The sequence below is a fragment of the Mus caroli genome, unplaced genomic scaffold (assembly GCF_978045245.1).
Source record: "Mus caroli unplaced genomic scaffold, Mus_caroli_1 scaffold_17, whole genome shotgun sequence".
Taxonomy (NCBI): Eukaryota; Metazoa; Chordata; class Mammalia; order Rodentia; family Muridae; genus Mus; species Mus caroli.
Genome location: NW_028227272.1, coordinates 43,460,783 through 43,484,601, shown reverse-complemented (window position 1 = coordinate 43,484,601; position 23,819 = coordinate 43,460,783). Strand labels below are relative to the sequence as shown.

Genomic DNA, 23,819 nt, shown 5'->3' with positions numbered 1-23,819 from the left:
GCGCCTCGGTGTGCCCCGGCGGCCCCGGCCCCGCGAGGGGCGGAGTGGGCGAGACCATCTCCAGCGCTGGCGAGGGGGGGAGACGAGGCGGGGCCGAGGGGCGGGGCCGCCTTGCCTGGTCCAGATTGCTTAGCCTCGGGAGAAGCCCGGTTTTCCAAGTGGATGAAGTTTTTTTTTTTTTTTCTTTTGGAAGTGGGAGGAGCGTGTGGGGAGAGAGGGTGGGAGGAGACTCGGCGGGCGGCTCGGCCGGCGTCCAGGCAGCCCGGCGGCAGGGAGGGCGGGCTCGTCCCGGTAGTGAGGGTCGGCGGCTCCCCCTCCCGCAGGGCGGGGTGGTGCGTTCCGAGTTCCCAGGAGTTCGCGGCGGGCGGGGACCGCGGGGAGGGGAGTGGCGGCGGCGGCGGCGGCGGGCGGCTCCCGCTTCAGCCTCGGCAGTGGCATCGGCGACGGCGGAGTCGAGGCAGCCGCGAGCGCTCGGCCGAGTGGCGGCGGGCGGCGACGGCGCAGGAGCCGGGGGTTGAGGACACGCGCGCTGGCCCTTCCGCGCCGCGGCCGCCGCCGCCGCCGCCACCCAGAGCCTGAGGCGCCGGGGCGCGGGCGAGCGGGTGGGCCGGGGCAAGGCGGGCATGGCGCGGACCCCGGGCCCGGCCCCGTTGTGTCCTGGAGGCGGCAAAGCACAACTTTCCTCGGCGTTTCCTCCCGCGGTCGGACTGCTGCTGCCGGCCCCGACGCCGCCGCCGCTGCTGCTGCTGCTTATTCCCCTGCTTCTCTTCTCCCGGCTCTGTGGTAGGTGAAGCGGGCGAGCGAGGGGGCTGAGCGGGGCGGGCGCGGGCGGCGAGGCTGGGCGAGGCGGTTGTGCCGGGCGGTTGGCTGCGCGAGCGGCCGCCGCGGACTTTGCCTGGAAACTTTTCGCCGCGCCCCGGGCGAGGCCCGGGAAGGGCAGGGAGAGCGAACAGGGCGCCGACCGCTGGCTTCCCGCCCCCCCGAGGCCGCGCGGGTCGTCGCGCTGGGCCCCCAGGGCTGGCGGTGGAGCTCGGTGCGCGGAGCCCCGCGTGCCCCGGGAACCGTTACTTCCGAGCTGATGCGCCGAAGCGGAGAGCGCGGACTTCTGGGCTGAGGTTAGGATGCCGGGATGCTTGTTGCCGCCTCCTTCTTTCTCCGATGAAACTTGAGCTGCAAGTCCGGAAACCCTGTGGACACTAGCCCAGCGCACTGTAGCCTTCGGGTCCACGCCTCCTGGCCTCCGGGAGAAGGCACCATCTTAAAAACCCACCCTGCGCCTGCATCCCCCTTCCAGCACGATTCGTGCCCTGGTAACCTTTGGATCTTTGGGTTGCTCCCAGATGGTACCCTCACGCCGCCTTCCAATTTTTGGACGTCCTTCACGCGGCCCCTGGTTATTGTAGAAGAAAACCTTGTTCTCGGGGACGCAAGATTTACCTTTTGAATACATATTGCACCTACTGTCCCCTGGCTGTTGAAACAAGTAGCCCCGGGTTTCTCCAGTGTGCCTCTTTTATTCCAGATTTAGGAGCTAATAATCTCTTTGTAAGTTCCGTTCCCGGAATCTGAGACTAGTTTTAGAGACCTACTTTTTTTTTTTTTTTTTTTTTTTTAAGGAAGATGAAAATGAAATGATATATTTACTTTTCATGCTAGAGAAGTGGACGTGGTAATCAGTGGACAGGTAATCAGTGGACAGCATTGATTTGGTGAAATAAAGCTACCAGTCAGTCTTAGGCGATTGAATGTCTGGGTAATATCAAAATGCCGCAAGGTGTTGTTTATTTAAGGATTGCTGACGGGAAAGATGGAGGAATAAAACTTAGATTTAGATTTTTTTTCAGACAATGGTTCTCAGTGCATATGAAATCTTAAAAGCTGATGTACCAGTATTTATTAGAAGGGAGAGATGTGAACAAATTTCCTTAGTGCTCTGATGCAGAAGAAAGAAAAAATCTGCTCCTGGTAGGTGAGTCAGGGTAGTTAGTTCATAGGGAGAGGAAATTATGTTGAGGTTGAGTGCCACTTACAGACTGAGAATTTTAGTACATTTCCAGTGCTGTAAGGCAAGGTTTTGATTTACATGGAGTGCTTTGTGAGAAACGACATGCTATCATGTCCAGCATGTTCAGTTTCATATCCCCACTCTCCAGATGTTTGGTCCCGAGACAACAGCTTTTAGTCCTGTAAGTTTTAAGCCTTTACCCCCCCCCCCCCTTAAGGTAATATTAAGTTCTACATTGAATTTGTATACTGTTCTTATGAGCCATTAAGGTGGCTCGTGGATGGTCCTTATTAGGATTTCAGTTCCAGGATACTTGGAAGTGTGTGTGTGTGTGTGTGTGGTACAAACATTTTACTGTGGTGACTTAGTTTGTTGTAAGTACTGAAGGAGTGTTTCTAGGTCTAGAAGGCTTTCTGTGTAGACAAAACCCAAGGGGAGACTGAAGTGATGCAAAAGTTGATAGGGAAAATAGAGTTTACATTGGTTGTGTCAGTGAGTAGTTGATTACATCTGGGCGCAAACATTAGTTTTTACATAGAAAATACATTTTAAGGAGTTCCTTGATAGTGTTCTAGGGGAGAAGGGTGACCAGTTATTTTAGAGCCCAGTCAACTAAGCAGTGTGGGGAAGAACACTGCTCTAGAGGAGGTCTGTATGGGAGTTTTCAGAGTCAGCTCTGCTTGCTGTTGTAGATATAGATAAGAGCCAACGCTACTGGGTCCCACTCACTTAAAGGGCTGCCTTTTTGAGCTTGTGTTATAACACCCTAATTTGCAAGTGCTTATGACACGTTTTTTTTAATAAGCCTCTATTTTAGGAAGCAGGAATAGGACACAGTTGGCTTGACTTAGTCAGTATAGAAACAGAATTTTCCTGTCAGTTTTTTTAATTTCCCTTGCTAACAACCTGTTGATATATGAATGATAGTAATATTAACATTCCACACAGCACTAACATGATTTGACTCATGCCTACTGTTTGAATGACTCCTTTTGAATGATTGAATGGACTCATTTGATTTTTTGACTTTAAAAAGATGACCCTATCTGATTGTTAATCAGAATGTTCTTCTTTTAATCATTTGCAGTTTTAAATTTTTCTTGATAAGTTATTTAAATTCAGCATTGTGTTAGTTGTTGTGGTTAACATCATCATGCTAATTTGACTGCTAAAAATATCCCTCATCGAGGTTAGACCTTGTAAATGCCGGAGTTTGTATGGGTTTGGGGACTGTATGATCTCATTTGAACAGCTAAACTTTTCTCCTGGGGGTTGGGGACAGGGTATCACTGTGTAGTTGACATTGGCTGGAAATGCCTGATCCACCTGTTAACCTCCTAAATTCTGGGATTATGTAAGTATGCAACCATATTTATGCTTTGAGAGCTGAAGTTTTTAAATGACAGCTTCAGTGGTGGAAAAATTGCCGGGTTTTTCAAGTCTAAGACATTTCTAGTTACAAGGTCTAAGGGACCAAGTTTCTACAACATCTGACTCAAACCTAATTTTTTTAAGTCTGAAATTCCATATTCCTTTGTGATCATAATTATCAATTGATGATTATTGTATGTGTCTCACTCTTTTTTTCTACGTTTTTCCTGGGAGGTTGAGAACATTGTTTTAGCAGGAACATGGCACTGAAGAGTTAGAAGGTGAAGTTTTGCCCCTTCTAGGGCCATTTGTCTTTGGATTCTGCGACTTGGTCAAAGCCTTTTGGTCAAGGCTTTGTCTTATGACAAATGTTTAGAAGGTGGTGGCAAATAGGCAGCTACCATATAATAGCAAATCTTTAAACACACTTTACATAGCTTTAGGTCTTTGTAAGCACTTGGGAATGCATAGTTGGCAGTGTGTTGCCCATAGACAGAAAGGAAGGTGAGTGCAGGAAAGTTTAGTGTTTCTGTAGAGATGCATGTGAGGTCCTCTGAGCTTCTAAATGAGTCTGGTCTAAAGGGGACAGGAGAACATTAGGTAAACAGACCTAGATGAAGGCAAAACTCACTTTGTTGTTGTATGTATGTGTGGCTATGTGTATATTCTCTAGGGATGGAATCCAGGGAATTGTGTGTTCTAAGCAGGTACTTTTACAACTGAAGTACATCCTGGCTCAGCTGAGTCAGATCTTGAAGTTAGACAGTTTAGTGATGTAATATCAGTCTCCCTTTGCTCACCTGCTCACTGAAATTTAGGATTTAGTCACTAAAAAGTCCATCTGATTAGGAATGAACACTACCACTTATTAAAAATTAATTATTGGCAGGTTACATAGTATCTTACTAATACGGTTCTTAGGATATTAAAGAATTAACTAAAACACTTAGAGTACATGGATGTGGTAGCTCATGCATGCTAGCTTTTATTACATTGTATATTATAAACAGTCAGTCCTGGATTAGGTGACTCTTAATCCCAAATAGAGTCTTGTAATTAATTGACATTTTGCATATTTATGACTGTATAACATAATCAGAAATATTTATTAGATATACCTTATATAAAGAGGTAGCTGTTTCAGAAAACTAGAATATAGTCAAATTAAATGTGTATCAGTGTGGAAACTACTTGAATCCTCCCTTAGCCATGTTGAATGTGTTTTTAAGATTTGGCAAGTTTCCATAGGGTCACTTAGAAAAATGAGTGATTATATTGAACATGTGGGGTGGAGAAGGGAAGGGAGACACGATTTGTACACTACTCTCTGTATCTATAACATCAGGTTAGGGTTGTTATGAGTTATTGGAGTGGCAACCAAATTTAGAAGCAAATAAAATAAAACTTGGCTTCCCTCTACAGCATCAGAAAGAAGCATAACTATTGAGTTGTATGTGTGTGTTTTTATACTGTGTATTTATTGGCACACCCTATTTATGCCAGACTTGTTTATGTCATGAGACTCTCAATTTGAAATGCTTGGGATTGGGTATGTTTCAGATTTAAGATTAAAAAAAAAATTAGAATATTTTATTTTATGTGAAAAAATGTGCTTGCTTGTTGGGAATCTCCCATGTGCCTGGTGCTCATGGAGGTCAGAAGAGGGCGTCAGATCCTCTGGAACTGGAGATGAGAATTGTTGTGAACCACCATGTGGGTGGGTGCTGGGAACTGAACTCGGATCCCCTACAGCAGCAACAAGTGCTCTTTACTGCTGAGCCATCTCTCTTGCGCTGAGTCTTGAGTGTTGGGATGCTCACCTAGGTGATGAGGACAGGTATCATCATGATAGGCCTGATCTACATGTGCTCAGGGTTCCTATACTCCTTATGCACTGAACTTGAAGGTAATCTCAATGTTTCTACTAACTTCATGCATAGTATGGTATTTTCTACGTGTGGCATGTGCAAAGGTTTTTATTTGTAAACATTTTGAATTTCAGCTTTTGGGATATTGGATGTTCAACCTACTCACATATTTACATACACATACATACATACATATATACATATGCATTAGCTTACAAATTTTGATAATGCATCTTGCATCTGTATAGTTAAATAAAACTTTATAGTATTGCTAGTCATTAAAAACTAATTGAAGAGAAGATAGCTATGATAGTCTTATTAAAAACAGAATTTTGACTGACTGCTCTTCCTAAGGTCCTGAGTTCAAATCCAGAAACCACATGGTGGCTCACAACCATCTGTAAAGAGATCCGATGCCCTCTTCTGGAGCGTCAGAAGACAGCTACAATGTATTTTTATATAATAAATAAATACATCTTTAAAAAAAAGTAGTATTTCTATACATTATCATATTAACTCTTAGTCTCCATAAAAATTGACAGTAAGAACTATATGGTTTTCAAAAGATAAGACATTTAATTAATAATTACTATTAATATGCAAATCAAAGTAAAGTAATCCTTAAGACGATAATAGAATTTTAAGTATTCTGTGTGCCAAGCATTCTGAAAACACTTCGAATATCCAAACATCATTAATTTGTCATACTTTGGTTTTTAAATACATTTTTGCTTAAAATTGCCCTTTAATTCTTAGACACAGATATTTTACTGAATTTCATTAAGCTCATGATCTTAATTTTTAAAAATTACTTATATTCTTTGCTTTTTGGACACAAAGTCTCATTATGTAGATATGTCTATCTTGGAACTCACTATGTAGACCAGGTTGGCCTCAAACTAGAGAGCTCCAGTGTGCCTCTAGCCTCCAGGTGCTGGAATTAAAAGCATTAGTCACCACACCCAGCTTATGTATTTTTTCATATGTATGCATGTATGTGTATGCATGTCCACATATGTGTGGGTGCACATATTTATGTAGGTTCATGTATATGGGTGTATACATGGAGGTAGAGATTGTCAGTCTCTGTCTATTCTCTACATTATTCCTTGAGGCAAGATCTCTCAATTGAGCCCAGAGCTGGAAGACAGGGCTGGTCTGGCTAGCCTGGAGTTGCCTGTTCCTTCCAGGGTTGCAATTACAACCTCCCAGCGTTTATGTGCATTCTGGGAATTTGAACCCCAGTACTCTTTTTTCCTTGCATGAAAAGCACCTTAACAACTGAGCCTTCTCTCTTCCCTGTATGATTTTTATTATTTTTTGGTAGAGTCTGACAGTTCATTCATTTAGGTTTGTTGGAAACATTTTTAAGGGTGGACTTGAAGCTTTTTTCCTAAATGGCTCTCTTATAGGCCATCAACTTAAAATTTCAGTGAGGATTGCCTCACATTTGTCTTGATACGTCTCTATTGCATATTTTATGGTTACCTTAGGATAACTTACGCTTATGGATTTCACGTATGTACTTTAAACTAGTGTATGGTTATTGATTGCTTACCATTCATTGTACTAATCGTAGTAGGTAGTGGAAGAGTTGTGTATTGTGAGTTGGAGAGCATGGAGTTTCAAGGTGTCTTGAGAGACACTTTTAGAATCTTCCCCCAGATGATTCTCCTTGTTGCAACCTTTTTATTTACAGCCTGTCGAGGTGAGCAGATTTTGAAAGAGACACACTGCACCATCTTCTTCACCCTTCTGTATTTGCATGTACTTCTCAATGGGGTGGGGGTGGGCCACTCGAGTTTCCTGACTTCAAGAGTTTAGCAACAAAATCAAGTTTAGTCTTAAGTGCACATGTGTACAATATGGTGTAATAGGACCTACACAATCGTGTTTTCCTCTTTTTTTTTTAAAAGATTTTATTTATTTATTTATTTATTCATTCATTATATGTAAGTACACTGTTGCTGTCTTCAGACACTCCAGAAGAGGGAGTCAGATTTCGTTACAGATGGTTGTGAGCCACCATGTGGTTGCTGGGATTTGAACTCTGGACCTTCGGAAGAGCAGTCGGGCGCTCTTACCCACTGAGCCATCTCACCAGCCCCCAATCGTGTTTTCCTAACATTGCATTTAAAGGTTTAAAAAGTAAACATGACATGAGATAACCAAATACCATTTCAGCATATAGTTGATATTCAAATTGTAGATTATTTATTTTTATGTTAGAGTTTTTGAAGTCCTGGCATTTTATACCTACAGATAGGTTCAGTTTGGATAAGCCACACTGAATGCTCTTAATAGTGAGATGTACTGTAGCTGATGGCTACCACTTCAGACATTGAAGCTGTAAACTATGAATTGTCTCTGAAGTACGTTATCCTCTATGGGCCTATAATCACATTGTTTTACCAACTTACAACCTAAAGTACTTGCTGTAAGAATGGCTTTCCTCATTAAGGTGTCCCTCACAGCTGCATACGTACTGTGAGAATGTAAATCCATTTTCCTGTGGTTTTATGTTCAGAATAGTGTTGGTAGGTCTTTTTCATGGAACATTCGTCTTAGGAAGAAAATACCATGATTAATGTATTTGAGAATTGGAAAAGGTATATACTAAATAATTAATACCTCTCACAAAAAAGTTCACAGTGTGCATTAGATTATTAGTGGTCTAAAAGCTTGCTTCATGAAGCAATCTATTTTAACTTCTTTTTATTAAATGCTTATTATATTGTAAAAACTATACTATACAAAATATGTTAAGGGAGCTATGAACTGTTGAGATGTATTTTAAATTTGAGGTGCAAACTAGGGAAGATTGATAGGCTGGGCTTTGTTACCTGCAGTGCTTTCCCACTGTGGCTTGTTTTGCTTTGTTTTATCTGTTGGCTTCTCATTGCTATACCCATTTTGCATTTGAAGAGGTTCAATAAAATAGCCCTTTTGGAGGAATGTAAATTTTCTTCAGTGGTATTGTAAAATCAGCTATGCGTTGTTATTTAAGTAGTGTGGATGTAGTTTAAACAGCTTCCAGTGGGGGTATTTCTTTATGATGTGCATGAAGTGGGTAGACTTGGGATTGGTAGCATGTTATCTTATAATGCAAATATTCCAGAGCTGCTGTTGGGGAAGACATGAAAGTACCAAGTAGAAAACCTAAAAGTAGGTTGTGCATAGAGCCAGCCCTTCAAGTCAGTAACTTAGAATGGTACAATTAAGAATGACCTGCACTCTTCAGAGAACAAAAGTATAATGAATTCGGCACTGCAAAACTCGACAGGACTAGCTCTAAACAAGTGATTCTGTGAATTGGGCAGGATAGAAATGATTGTCTTTACAAAATATTTTAGGCCTTTGTTTTTGAAGACTTAGAATAAAATTTCTTAAGTATAGCTACACTGAGTTAGGTTAAAATTAATTTCATAATGGTTACAATTCATTTCATAATGGTCTTGTCATTGTGGATCCAATTTGATTTAAATTAGAGATAATTGTTTATGGCTCTAAGTTCAACTTAATGCTAAGGCAGGCGGTAAAATGATTTTAACCGGTTTAGAAATTGGTTACGTCCTTTACTTAGAAAAAATGTTTTTTTTTCAATGCCTTTTACTTAATTGTTTTTGAAGCGATTACAACTCACAGTGGGGTGGGATAATGCACACAAAGAGCACTGGGACCTTGTGCAGGGCTACAACTTCAGCAGCATTCTCTCACTAACTGGGAAGTGTGCTTATGTTCATAGCTGACATAGCTACTCTGAATTCTTGCAATTCTTGTAAAACTTGAAAAAGACAAATAACTAGCATAAGCCTCTAGAAACATGTCAGTAACACATTCGTATTGAATATCAATTTTGATATTAGTTTCTTATTCACAAGCAACATTTAAACAGAATGAAATTTAACATAAAATACCAGTGAATAGTTGCCGTTTTCTTTTGTTTATTGTATATTAGTGTAATGTCAAAAGGTTCTCTTTTTTTTATAAGTTGATATAGATCCTATACCTGACTGGTTTTGAAATGAAAAAAGACAGTATTTAAAGTCTAGGGTTGGCAATAGTAATGAACAGGTATGTTTTAAAAAAATATGGCTGCCTGGTTAAAGTATGACATTTTATTTCTGTATCTAAGAAGATAGTTTAAAAGTAAAAATTATTTTCATAGTTTCAGTGAGAAAACCTTTTCAGTTCAAGACTGAAAGTAATTAGTAGTAATTATGGTACCTATTTTGAAGCCATGCATTGTTTAGTAAACTATTTATTTATATATAAACACACTTAAATACATGGATAATGTGTGTGTGTGTGTGTGTGTGTGTGTGTGTGTGTGTGTGTGTATTCTGCAGATTTTTATAACATTCCACAGGCCTCTTGTCCTGGAAAGCTTTAATGTTGATGGTGTAGTTTAAGATCAGGGTTTTCTCTGAGGATACTTGTGTTGCTTTGCTGCCCTCTACAGTCGTCTGGAGTAATGCCTCTGTATTAATTGCTGCTTTTCCTATCAGATGGGTAGAGTACTTGTTGATTTGTGAAGCTTAAGTTTAAAGAGTGGGTGGAATAATATTTATAGTTTAAATATAATAAGGTTTAGATAGTTATAACACTTGATCTTGTTACATAGAAGTTAAAGGACTTAGCAATTGGATTGGAGGGAGATGCTGCTCATTGACTTAATCAGGCCATGATACCAGAGAGTGTGCCATGGACTTTCAGGAATGATGACCAAGGAAGCCCAGAGGAGACAAGTAGAGTTGAGCTGAGTAAAATTGTTATTTCAAATAGGAATGAGACTTCCCCACGTTTGATTAAACAAAGAACACCCCTTTGGAATACTGGGCCTTAAGACATGTGCAGTTTATTTCTTTTTACAGTGCCCAGGACCAAACTTTAGGCCTTGAACATGCTCTCCCATTGAGCTATATGGCCTTTGCCTAAGAAATACGAAGTTCAGTGTCAGGAGATCATCAGTGAAGAGGGGTGTGTGTGTGTGTGTGTGTGTGTGTGTGTGTGTGAGAGAGAGAGAGAGAGAGAGAGAGAGAGAGAGAGAGAGAGAGAGAGAGAGAGAGAGAGAAAGAGAGAGAGAGAGACAGGAAGGGGGGAGAGGGGAGAGAGAGAGAGGAGTGAGAGAGAGAAAATTTAATTTCTACTTTTAAATGATACTTCATTCACAAAATTGCTGTGGAAATTAAGTTCTACTCTACATCCACAGCAGAGCACGTGTGCAGTGTTGTGGCATAGGACTTGGTGGTGCAGGTCAGTAGTCTCAGCTACTTACAGGGCTGAGACAGGAGGATTTCAGTTGAAAGTTCAGGAATATGAGCCTAGCAGCATAGTGAGACGTTGTCTTAAAGTAAAGAGTAACAAGAGATTTGAGCATATAGCTCAGTGGCAGAGCCCAGGTTTATCTTGCATGAGACCTTGTCTTCTGTCTCTGGAATCATAAAAGTAAATGAAAGTTGTTTGAAGGATTATAGGAAGAATATCTTTTGCTATTGATGGAGAAGGACTTGAGGAGGAATCTAACATTTTTGGCTGAATTTGGATGAAACATTTACATTTACCATTATGAGGGAATCTAATGAGGTAGAAGATAGTATGTTGAAAAGACTACTGGGGTAAGGATTCTAGAAGGAATGAGTTTTTCTGTGGTATTCAAATAGGAACTTGATGGAGGCAAGTAGTTATTTTTCTTAGCTAAGATTACACTGGTTAACAGGAGCTATGGTGGTTTGAATGAGAAATGTGTGCTATAGGCTTATGTATTTAAACACATGGTCTTCAGTAGATGATTTTTGGGGAACTTAGGCAGTGTTGGGAGTTGGGGGCCTCACTGGAGGAAGCACATGAATGAGTTCCTGCTCCCTCTGCACTTTGTGTTGATGGGAAGTGCCATGCTCAGCTCCTACTCTTGCTTCCATGCAGTTCCTTCTCTGCCATTATGGACTTTCCTCTGGAGCCAACACCCAGACAAACCAATTTCTTAAGTTGTTTTGTAACAGCAAAAGAAAAGTGATTAATAAGAGAAAATGGAGCATTGATGTGAAGAACTTGGGTACATTTTTTTTTTTTTTTTAAGGAACATGAAGAGCTTTGGAAGTTTGGACTAGAAAGCTGTTGAATGTTGTAAACAGAGCTCAACAAGGCATTGTTATAGGAGGAAATGTCTACAAGGGAGACCTGGCTTGTCAAGTTTCAGAGGTAGAACAAAGAAGAAGTAGCAGTTGGACTACAGGCCATTGTTGTGATATTTTGTCAAATAATCTGATTGCATTATGCCCTTGTCTGGAGAACTTGCCTGAAGCTAAATTAAATAAGTAATTTCTTGGGCTGGAGAGATGGCTCAGCAGTTAAGAGCACCGACTGCTCTTCTGAAAGTCCTGAGTTCAAATCCCAGCAACCACATGGTGGCTCACAACCATCCGTAATGAGATCTGACACCATTTACTGGTGTGGCTGAAGACAGCTGCAGCATACTTAATATAATAAATAAATCTTTAAAAAAAAAAAGATGTCCTTCAGGCATGAGTGTAGGGAAAAAAATAAGTAATTTCTTTAGTAGAGAAGATTTGATGGTAGTTGATGTTTGTTTGATATTGAGTCTGTTGGCATGATTATTAATGAATTCTTGGGGGGGGGAGTTTACATTTGAAAAGCAAGAGGACAGAAACAAAGAAGAAAAGATGGCTGGGAAAAACTTTGGTAAATGTGGTGCATGTGGGGCAGGGCCCATCTCAACCTTGGCAGGGCTTTCCATTACCCTGGATTGGATCGCGAACACTAACACCACAGGAAAGAAGCACATTAAAGGAGCTGAGGAGTGCAGACTTGTCCACAGGCCATCGACCTCAGAATTCAGTGTTCTCTCCTCGGGATCATGACGTGCCATTTCTCTTATTTAGAAGTGCAGTGTGCCAGGCCATACCTGTATTTTCTACAAGCACTGGAGATATAGTTTAGCTACTACAATGCTTGCTTAGCATACATGGGCCCTGGGTCTGATTCCCAGCATCACACAAATCACGTATTGCGACTCACACCTGGAATCTGTGAGGAGGGTAGGGTTAGGAGGAGCAGACGCTCAGAGTCATTCTTAGAAGCAGGTCTAGAATACATGAGACCCGGCTTGTGTCATAGAGGAAGGAAGGGGAAAAGAGTAGATTACTAGTCAGGAAGAAAAACATTGAAGCATCAAGGACTCTGCCTTATTAAATTGTGTGCGTGCATGTGTATGCCCAAGGAGTGCAGTAAGAGGGCATCAGATTCCCGGGAGTTGGAGTTAAGCTGCTGCAAATGTGAGTGCTAGGAGCCAAATTAATGACCTTTCTAAGAGCACTGAGAGCTCTTAACCATAGAGCCATCTCTCTAAGTCCCAGGACTCAATAATTTTAGTACAAAGAGAAGGGGGAAAATGTCAAGTCCCAATGTATTATCCAGTGAGGGTCTAGTGGAGATACAGGCTAGGGCCTCCTCTTGGGAAAGATAAAATGGAGAGTGAAGAGTGAATCAGCTCATTAGGAACTGAATGTATGCGTCTCTCCTTCATTTAGGTGTTGACCTCTAATCCCCACTGTGGTAGTGTTAGTGAGTCGCTCAGGTGACTGAGTTTGAATAGGTCGGAAGGATAGTACAGCAAGAAAATAATAATCCACAAGGCAGGAAGACCTGTTGGCAGGAACTGGACCATGCTAGCACACTTATATCAGACTTTTGGCTCTTCAGTGTTTAAGGCGATACCTTGTTTAAATCACCAGCCTGGTATTGTCCCAAGCTCTAAGACATTAAGATTCAAGAGTTCTCAGCTAAGGAGTGCCCAGAACTTGACTCCAGCTAAAGTAAATGATTGGAGGACAGTGAGTGGTGCAGATATGGAACTGAAGGAAGCTACTTGGGAGTCCAGAAGTATAGATCAAATCCCATTGAAGAGGCTGCCCAGGACTTTACTCTTCAAAGCACTGGATAGTTTAGCTTTGCCTCTGACACTGACTTTGATGAAATTGGATACTAGATTTTGTGGCATAGGCCTGTAAAACCAGCTACTTGGGAGGCTAAGGCAGGAAGATCATGCATTTTGAGGGCTTTTAGGGCAGACTTAGGCTTATTGTAGCTCAGGAAAATACATTACCTGAAGTTGTCCATGTATAGACAATGAAAGGGAAGCCTGTTCTTGTCCACTTGAATTTTATGACCTCTAGATCTGGAGGGAAGGCATGGGAGATGCACATGGGAAATAGGATATAGCAAGGTTCAGAAACAGAAAACATAAGAGAGGCTGATCTTTAAGGAGTCTTCGTAGTAGAAGAACCTTCTAAGGTGAGGGAAATAAAATCATAGGGAGAGAGGAAAGTTATAGACAGGGAAGGATTTGATATTTCATGATTTTAGTGATATATTTTGAAATAAATCAGTGTGAATGATAGCTGGAAGAAATGAAGTAAAACATATGAAGAATTGTGATCAGCTTTGAAGGCACAAGCTGACAGAAGCTGAACTTGTGAAGTGTGAATGATGGGGTGGTAGTAATAATTCTATGTTGGTGGCTACAGATAATTAAGTACTGAGTCTCCCAGAGATTATTTTAGGTACCTTGAAAAAAATAAAAGCTACCTTATAAGGAATAAAAGAAATTTATGAATTATTTGTTACTAAGTTTATTAAAAAGTAGGATATAGTGCCCAATACTGCATACCTTTTGAGTACCCTGTAATGGAATGTCTGACAGTTTAGAATGAGAGAAATAATACGGGGAAAGTAATATGTAACACTTTGGGTAGAGAGAAATTATGTAAGGAAAGTAATGTGAATTAACATAAAACATATTTTCTGAGTTAGAATAGTAATGGTGAAAATGGAGGTGAAAGGTTTAAAATAAGAGATTACTAGAAGAAAATAAGTCATGATGATCCCAGCTATTAAAAGTTCAGGGAAATGAGTACATTTGGGGTTTTGTATTGAATCCATTAAGAGAATAGTATAGCACTTGCTGAATGGGAGGCTGAGGTAAGATCAGAAATTATATAGGATATATTAGAGTCCTCTGTGGGCCATATAAGTACCGCGTACTTACTCAGTTGCCATAGACACGTGTCTTGTCTTGAAGACTAGTTCCTGTGGCTGTTGTCAGTCTTTGTTGTTTGTAGCTATGTCAGTAGAGTAACTGCCTCGACCATGTTATTCTTTCTGTACAAATGTCATGGGAGTTTTGGACAACAATCCTATTGTACCACATCTTACATGTTAAATACATGTGTACATAATCCTGTTTTCAAATAAAGTTATATTTTATAGGCATCAGGGCTTTGGTCTTCAACATATCTTTTTCTGTAACATAATTGAATTTCTGACAAAAGTGTGATAGTATGAGTTACTGTTTTGGGCTTGGCTCAAGTGAAAGTGCCAATTAAATAGAGCATTTGGAAGATGCTAAGTGTGAGCTGGCATGGACAGAAGTTCAGACAGGTGAATGCAGTATTAAAACTTACATATGTAAGTGTGCTGTTGAATCACTGTAGAATTAATATAAGAAGCCACAACTCAGGCCAAGAAATAAATCCTTAGCAGCATGCTAGAGGTCCTTCTAACTTTCCTTTTTAATTGTAAGTCTCCAGAAATAACCACAGTTTTGTCTGTTAACACAACATTTTTTATCTTTTCTGATACTAGTATATGTATTGCAGATCTATTGTGTGCTCTCCACTTACTGGAGTGGTTCTGAGTGGAAGCACTTTACTGTTTGCTCAGGTCATCAGAGCCAGTGTTTTCCCGGCACACTATCATACGTGTGGAATTTACTTCTGTGATGATATTCACCAGGTCCCATGCTCACTTTCTCTTGGCTGCTCACTGTCACTGTTGCCCAGTTGTAACATGATCAGTCTAACTTGCCCTGGACTTTAGTTACATTTCAAATGTTATCCCCTTTCCTAGTTTCCCCTCCGGAAATCCCCTCTCCCCTCCCCTCTTCCCCCTGCTCCCCAGCCCACCCACTCTCATTCCTGGCCCAGGAATTCCCCTATACTGGGGCATAGGGCCTTCACAGGACCAAGGGCCTCTCCTCCCATTGATGACCGACTAGGCCATCCTCTGCTACATATGCAGCTGGAGCCATGAGTCCCACCATGCGTTTTCTTTGATTGGTGGTTTAGTCCCAGGGAGCTCTTGGGGTACTGATTAGTTCATATTGTTGTTCCTCCTATGGGACTGCAAACCCCTTCAGCTCCTTGGGTACTTTCTCTGGGTACTTTCTCTAGCTCCTTCATTGTGGACCCTGTGCTCCGTCCAATAGATGGCTGTGAGCATCCACTTCTGTATTTGCCAGGCATTGGCAGAGCCTCTCAGGAGACAGCTATATCAGGCTCCCATCAGCAAGCACTTTTTGGCCTCCACAATAGTGTCTGGGTTTGGTGACTGTATATGGGATGGATCCCCAGGTGGGGCAGTCTCTGGATGGTTGTTCCTTCAGTCTCTGCTCCACACTTTGTCTCTGTAACTCCTTCCATGGGCATTTTGTTCCCCCTTCTAAAGAGGATATGGTTATTTTTTACTATTTTATTAGACAAGTAAACAATTGTGATTTTTTTTTATCACTACACACATGCACACGCACACACACACACACACACACACACACACACATATGAACTTATTAAACTTAGTAAGTTTTACCTTTATGGATATTTTACCCATAAGCATAGTTAAAAAATAATTTTGTGAATTTATGTAGAGCAAAAATTCAGGTTAAACATGTTTAAGATTTTCCTATAACTTTTTCACATTGTGTCTTTTTGTTACTTTTTTGCCTTTATACACCATGTTTTTATTTCAGTGCTTTAAAGAGTTCCTTGATGTTTTAATTTTTTGAGTATTTTCTAGTTTTGATACATTTCCCCATTCCTTTTTTCTTTCCCACCCTGTACCTTTCTCTTCAAATTCATGGCTTATAATTTCTAAATTTATATTATATACCCTAAATGAATATAACCTGTTTGCCCTGTATGATGTTACTAGCATGTATGTTTTCAGACCCAGGGAAGAGCATACCAATTAATGCTTGCCTTCCCTTTTTGTTTTTTTTTTTAAACTAATTTGTGTTGCATCCCAATATCAACCCACTCTCTCCTCCCAGGTACTCCTCACAGATCTCCCTCTCGCACCCCTAGTATTATTCCCTTTTGGCTCATCAAGTCAAGGAGGGCTAGGTTTATCCTCTCCCACTGAGGCCAGACAAGGTGGCCCAATTAAGGTAACTCGATCCATAGATAGGCAACAGATTCAGGGACAGCCCTCTCTCCAGTTGTTGGGCAAACCACAGAAAGACTAAGTCACACTTAATGCTATGTATCTGCAGAGGGCCTGGGTCCAGCCCATGTTTGCTCTTTGGTTGGTGGTTCAGTCTCTGAGAGTCCCCAAGGGCCCAGGTTAGTTGACTCTGTTGGTCTTCATGTGGAGTCCTTGTCCCTTTGGTTCCCTCAGTCCTTCCCCCAACTCTTCCACAAGACTCCCTGAGCTCCATTTAATGCTTGGCTGTGGTCTGTGAATTTGTTTTCATTGGCTGCTGGGTAGAGCCTCTCAGAGGACAGTTATGCTAGGTTCTTGTCTGCAAGCATAACAGATTATTATTAATAGTGTCAGGGATTGGTTCTTGCCCATGGGATGGATCTCAGTTTTGGGAATTGGTTGGCTATTCCCCCCATCTCTGCTCTGTCTTTGTCCCTGCACATCTTGTAGGCAGGACACATTTTGGGTCAAAGGTTTTTGTGGGTGGGTTGCATGTCCTTACCCCTCCACTGGGAGACCTGCCTGACTACAGGAAGTGCCACATCAGGATCCATATGTCCCACTGCTAGGAGTCTCAGCTAGGGTCCCTGCCATAGACACCCTGGAGCTCTCCTCCCCTCTGCCCATGACCAAATGCTTGCTTTCTTGAAAGGTAGGTTAGGGTTTTCAGGAATTCTTTACAGCTCAGCATACTCTCGTTCTTTTTTATTTTTTACTTTTTTATTTTTTGGTGTTTCGAGACAGGGTTTCTCTGTAAAGCCCTGGCTGTCCTGGAACTCACTTTGTAGACCAGGCTGGCCTTGAACTCAGAAATCTGCCTGCCTCTCTCTGCCTCCGGAGTGCTGGGATCAAAGGCGTGCGCCACCACTCCTGGCTGCATACTCTCATTCTTAAGGCTGCAAGTTATTACAGCAAGACAGTACAAGCACTATTCTTAGCAAGGGGTCATAAGGCAGTCTGGGGAAAACCAGGCACACGCTTCCAGAGTACTCTCCCAGAGCCCCTCAGGATGCCCTTAATTGTCCCAGGAAAAGCTGTGATGGCAAACGTGAAATGTCACTAACCATTGAAGCTTGTTTGAGACTCAGTGCATAGGAGTGTATCCTGGCATGCTTCCTTGCTTAATAGATGCCCACATTCCAGGCTCAGAAGGAGAGCAGGTTGGTACACTAGAGAATCCACCTAGTTTATCTGAACCTCAAATGTACTAATTCTCCTTGGTGGTTAGTTAGTACTACTAATTCTTGTGTTTGACTGTTTTAAATTGTGTTGAGGCTTTGTTAGGTGGTGACATTGACATCTTTTAAGTGGTAAGTTAAACTTACATACCCAGTGTGTTGCTAGGGATAATTTTGAGAATTTGTGAATACAATGTAGTTTGGCTTAAAGTTATGTTTTTGTATTTCTACCCTCTTACTTACACTTTAAACATTTTACATTTATTTATGGAGGGGGGCAGGTGTGTGTGGCGTGTGCATGTGTGTGCCCTTCTATAGCAGGCATGTGTGGAAGTTAGAGGACTGTGAAATTGCTTCTCTTCTCCACCATGTGACCTGAAGTCCAGCTCATCCCATAGGCTTGGTGGGAAGTACCTTTACCTACTATGGCTCTTCTTGCTGATCCCCGTGCATAGTTTTATATTTCAGTTTTGTATCTGAAAAGTATACCACTGAACTGTGAGCTCTGTGTACATCTGTGGAGATTCTGTCCTTAACACTTAGTGAGGGGTCTAGATTATTCATTCATGTTAACTTGTATATAAAATTTTGCATTTAATCAACAAAAAAACTTGATATAAACTTAAGAATAGATTAATGTCTTGAAAGCACTAGTTCTTTTGGTCTGGCGCTTATGAGATGGTTAATGCCTATGTATGCATTCCTGCTTCTTTTTATCCACCACATACTTAAGATCAGAAGTACAGGACCAAAAGGAAGAAGTCAGAAGTGGATTCCACACAAATTCATTTGGTTGCAAATTGCTTAGTTGTTATAATATATTAAAATATTGTGTAATACAAATTTTGTTATGGGTAAAAAAGTTTTTAACTAATTTTATTATTTAAAACTATAACAGTACTATGACAAACTATGCTGACAAGCAGCTTAAGGAAGAGGGCAGGCTTGCTTTGGATCTAAGTCCTGGGTACAGACCATCCTAGGGAAGTCATGGCAGCAGGGCCTCAGGGAAGCTTGTCACATTGCAGTCAGAAAGCAGAGATGATGCTGTTCTCAGCTACTTTCTCCTTGTACAGATGGAGCCATAGCCCACCCAATTGAATGGAACCACTGACATTAGGGTGAGTCTTCCCACTTCAACTAACGGAATCTAGATGATTCCCCACAGACATGCCTATAAACCTGTTTCCAGGGTGAGTCCACAGCCTGTCAGATTGATGGTACTAACCATCTCAGGCATGGGAAGGGAAGAGTCTTGGTAATTGCTATAAAAACCCTTAGGCCGTTTGCCTCGGGTAGATGTAATGCTGACTGGTGAACCATAACCTTTCTCTGCCTTGCTGTTTGGAAGTCATGAAAGTTTGGAAAGACTGGGTAAATAACACAGTTTCTCTTTCTGCAAAACTTTCAAAGCTTTCTCAGATATAGTGTGTACCACATGACAAGGGCAGGAAAAATGTCCTTTCAACTCTAGAAAGCTGCTTTCTGTGCTTTTGTTATAAAGTATCCCTATGGAAAGAACCCCGACTCTATTGTAGAGTAGGGTAGATCAGATGCCCTGAAAAATTCCTTCCTGATATTTGCAGTTTGCTTTTTTTTTTTTTTAGAAACTGAAATATATTTAGCATATCATAAACTTTTGTAAATTTTGTGACAAATCAAGTACTTAGGTAGTAGGAAAATACATAAATGTTGTCAGGTAAATGAGGAGCATTTCTGTCATTCAAAAGCATAAGGTGAAATCATTTCAGTAGTTTAAATACTTTCTGTAATTGCTTTTTCAATTTTCAGGTTAGCGTTAATGAAGTGGAAGCCTTAAGTGTTAGTTCATGACTAAACATATTTATACTCCGAAAGGTTTATAATTTAGGAATGAAAGAGTTAACGTCTAGGTTTTATACTTTTATTTTGCTAATTTCATTATTTCATAAGTAAGTGTTATTGCCGTTTATTCTTTTTTAGAAAAAGGTTTATTTATTTTATGTATACGAGTACACTGCAGCTTTCTTCAGACACACCAGAAGAGGGCATGGGATCCTATCAAAGCCATAGTAGTCTCTACAAGATTCCTGTCTTTGTGTTAACCACTGAGTTTAACTAGGGCCACATGTGTGATTATGGGCATGGGATTATCCAGGTAGGTACACAGCTGAAGACAGTGACTCCTCTTCTTCCAGAGTCTCTTAGTAACCAGTATTGCAGCACTTAGAGGAATAAGGCCTGCTCATGCTTGACTGTTTGTTCACTGGCCAGTTGTTGGGGAGGAGCAGAGGGGGTAGCCTTTTGTTGCTATTGAATTCATGATTACAGTGGCAGGACATGCCATGAAGATGATATTTTTGAGGCCGGTTCACTCCCTTTGACTCTTACATTTTTTTCTAGCCTCTCTTCAACAGTGTTAAAGTAAACATTCAAGAGAATGGAGCATGTTTTCTGTTTGGGGCTGAGTGCTCAGCTGCCACTTACTTTCAACACTACAGGCACCCGTGAGTTTCTACACTTACTGCTGTTCTCTGGAAAGAGAGGCTCTCTGATTAAAGCTGGTAGTAGCAATTGATATGTGTATAAATATAAGACAGTTTAATGATATGCCAGTTTAGGTAAAAATATAGCAGAAAGCCCCCCCCCCCCCCCCCCCCCCCCCCGCACGCATCAAGGACCTGTGATTTTCCAGACATGAGTTTTTGTCCAGTTTATTGTGCTGTGTATTGATTTCCTTTTGTGGAGCAGTTGTTAAATCCACTCAGAGATACAGGATATTCCCAGCCATGTCTCTGCTGCAAAAGAAGGCTCATCTCATCTGGATAGCTGGTATTACATTTGTAGGATTCATAGCCACATATGACCATTGGTGCCTCTTGTCTACCACCAGCAACAAGAGGTGTTGGGGAAGGGGAAAACAGGTCAGAATATACTCTTATGAAGAAAAATTATTTTCAGTAAAAATTGGACCATTTACGTTAGCACCTCAAAAATGAAATGTTCATATAAGAATCTAATAAAGCTTTCATGTACAAAGCTACATGCAGAAAACTATTAAAGTCCAGATAAAAGCAAAGAACTAAATAAATGAAGTGATTTCTTACATTTGTGGATAGGAAGACATGCTATTGTTAAGATGTTCATTCTTCACAAATTGACATATATATGCAATGCAACTCCAGTGAAAACTTCGTTTTGATAGATATCGACAAGTGAATAGTTTTGTTTTGTAGATTGCCATTTTCGAGTTGAAGAAGTTCCTGCTTATTAATAACTGAGAGGGATGTTCCTTTTTTATTGTGAAGTAATATTTTACTGTGTAATGTAATACAGGTTCTTCACTCGTTAATGAACAGTGGAACTATTTTCAGTTTGGGTCTGTTTGCATTAAAACTGTACATTTAGTCAGTGGCTTGTCTAAGAATGTCTTACGGAGCAGGAATTTATTAATGATGTTCACTGAATAATCTTATGGTGACATAGCCAAGAGATTATTACCTAGGCAAGGTCACTTTTGTGGTGCCATTTGAATTTTACACACATCTTGTTCATTCCTCCTAAAATCCCAATAAGACTTTGACTACATTAAGTGTACAAATCAATTCAGAGGGCTAAAGTGCCCTCTTCTCCAGTCCCTAATTTGTAGATAGAACCCATTGCTACCTTTAGACTTTACCTTCCTCTTAGCATTTGAGTTTGGTTTCAGCTGTGCAGAGCTTTCACCCTTTTGCTCAGGTTTATCCCTATTTCTTCTTTTGGTCCCAGCATTAGTATTTAAATACCAGTAATATTTAAAATGTTCATTTTCTGACTGCATTGTTAGTATGTAGAAATTCAGTCAACTATGTATATTGCTCCTTATGAAATAGGCATCTCAAACATAAGAAGTTTAAAACTGTGTTTTGGAACTCTTGTCTTCTTGCTCTTCAAAGAATTACAGTTCTAGTTCTCTTTGATAGATGGACCTCCTGTCAGTCGACATGTGCTGACCGCAAGTCATGGAGTAACTTTGCCTTCTCTGCTGCTTCTACACTCTTGCTCATCCTTGCTAGAAATCCCCACCCCATGGTTTCCCATCTCACTCAAGACAAAAGCCCGCAAATTTGGTCCCTGCTCCCTTGTGGCTTCTCTCATCTCCTGTCTCCTTATACTCACTGTACCCCAATGAGCCAGAACTGTTCTTTGAAAGTTCTTGCTACAGTCTCATTGTAAGGAGGCCTCCTTTTCCCACTCTTGTATCTGTCACACCGGCCTACAGTGACTCTCCTTGCCATGCTTCCTTCTCCGCCATGTGTGTGCAGAACGTTATTGCCTTAATTATGTCTGCATCAGAATACACCCATTAAAGGCTGGCATCTCTCTGCTCTAGCTGAGTTACTACCACCTAGAAATGTGTCAGGCATAAAATACACGTTTAATACATATTGATGGCTGAAAGAATGCTCAGTTCTGTCAATTTCTATGTGACACACTTTCCCCTAAGCATATAGAATATGACCTCAGAGTCCGTCTTTTCTAGTGATGACATGAGAAAAAGATCCATATTTGAAGAATATTCAAATTTGTAGTATATAAATAGTGATTTACTTCATGTTACTGTTCTACTATTTCTGTTAAGTAATTGGGGGTCTTAAAAACCTTTTTTTTCCCTTAGGTTTTTTAATTTGATATGACATATTTATCATTTTAAAGGAATTTGGAGTATTCAAAATGTGTTTCTTGAAGTCTGGAGTTGATAAGGCATACACAAATTTCAGAAAAGCTCTTAAAATTATTCTAAATTCTCGGAAGTCTTAGTAGACTTTTTTTTTAATGAAATTTAGAGTTATTTAATTTGGACATAGACTAAAATAAACATTTACAGACTATTTATAAATATTTACTTTATAAATACTGACATTTAAAAGAAATTGGGACCTGTAATGTGTAAATTAGTTGTAGGTGAGAAGTAAAAAAAAAAAAAAAACGCGAGATATGATACAAGATAGTATTTAAGTAGATATAATCATGTTTGTGAAAAATTCCTTTACTTGTTGAGGCAAAGGGTGAAGAACAAGAGAAGAAAACCACTGTCTCTGTGTGCTTCCCCCTGGCACTGCAGTGTAATCCTCACTACATGCTTTTGAAGAACTAATCCATGCTAGTCATGGAATGTGGAACTCCATTCTCTCTTCAGCTGTAGGTTTCCTCCTTGTCTTTTGGGGACACCAAGTCCTGACTGCATGACTGGAAGGTGTTAGGGTTTTGTGTTAGGGTTTTGTGGTTGTAGTGCTTTCATTGACGAGCAGGTTCTCTCCTGTCAGGTTCAAGTTAGTTAAGTAGGTAATGGTACAAAGCTTAGCAGAAACAGCATGTTTTAGCATTGTTTTCCGGCAGAAGCACCTAGGATAAAGCTAGTGTTCCTCATACGAAGAAAAATTGATTGTTCACTGTCCCTTAGACTCTTCAGATTCGAAACTTAATTTTTTTTAATTAGGTATTTTCTTCATTTACATTTTCAATGCTATCCCAAAACTCCCCAATATCCTCCTCCCCTACTTCACTCCCCCCCTCCTCCCCACTCCCACTTCTTGGCCCTGGCATTCCCCTGTACTGAGGCATATAAAGTTTGCAAAACCAATGGGCCTCTCTTTCCACTGATAGCCGACTAGGCCATCTTCTGATACATATGCAGCTAGAGACACGAGTTCTGGGGGGTACTGGTTAGTTCATATTATTGTTCCACCTATAGGGTTGCAGACCCTTTCAGCTCTTGGGTACTTTGTCTAGCTCCTCCATTGGGGGCCCTGTTATCCATCCAATAGCTGACTGTGAGCATCCACTTCTGTGATTGCATAGCCTCAAAAGAGACAGCTATATCAGGGTCCTTTCAGCAAAATCTTGCTAGTGTATGCAATGGTGTCAGCATTTGGAGGCTGATTATGGGATGGATCCCTGGACTTTATCTCAGTAACTCCTTTCATGGGTGTTTTGTTCTCAATTCTAAGAAGGGGCAAAGCGTCCATACTTTGTTCTTAATTCTTCTTGAGTTTCCTGTGTTTTGCAAATTTTATCTCGTACCTTGGGTATTCTAAGTTTCTGGGTTAAATCCACTTATCAGTGAGTGCATATCATGTGAGATCTTTTGTGATTGGGTTA

The 23,819-nt window shown here is 40.9% G+C and overlaps 1 protein-coding gene across 5 annotated transcripts in view; it reads left to right on the top strand.

The window, feature by feature from the left end:
- The first annotated feature begins 381 nt into the window (after positions 1–381).
- Nectin3 (nectin cell adhesion molecule 3) overlaps positions 382–23,819 on the top strand; it is a 107,857-nt gene continuing 84,419 nt past the window's right edge. For 3 of the 5 annotated variants that reach the window (XR_002379990.3, XM_021185290.3, XM_085832416.1), the window contains exon 1: positions 387–783. Coding sequence is in view for 4 of the 5 variants with exons in the window: in XM_021185290.3 (XP_021040949.2) it covers positions 624–783 (160 nt within the window). In the remaining variant the exon portion in view is untranslated. Of the gene's footprint in view, positions 784–23,819 lie in introns of all 5 variants that reach the window. The other 2 variants (XM_029470386.2, XM_029470387.2) reach the window with 2 other exon arrangements.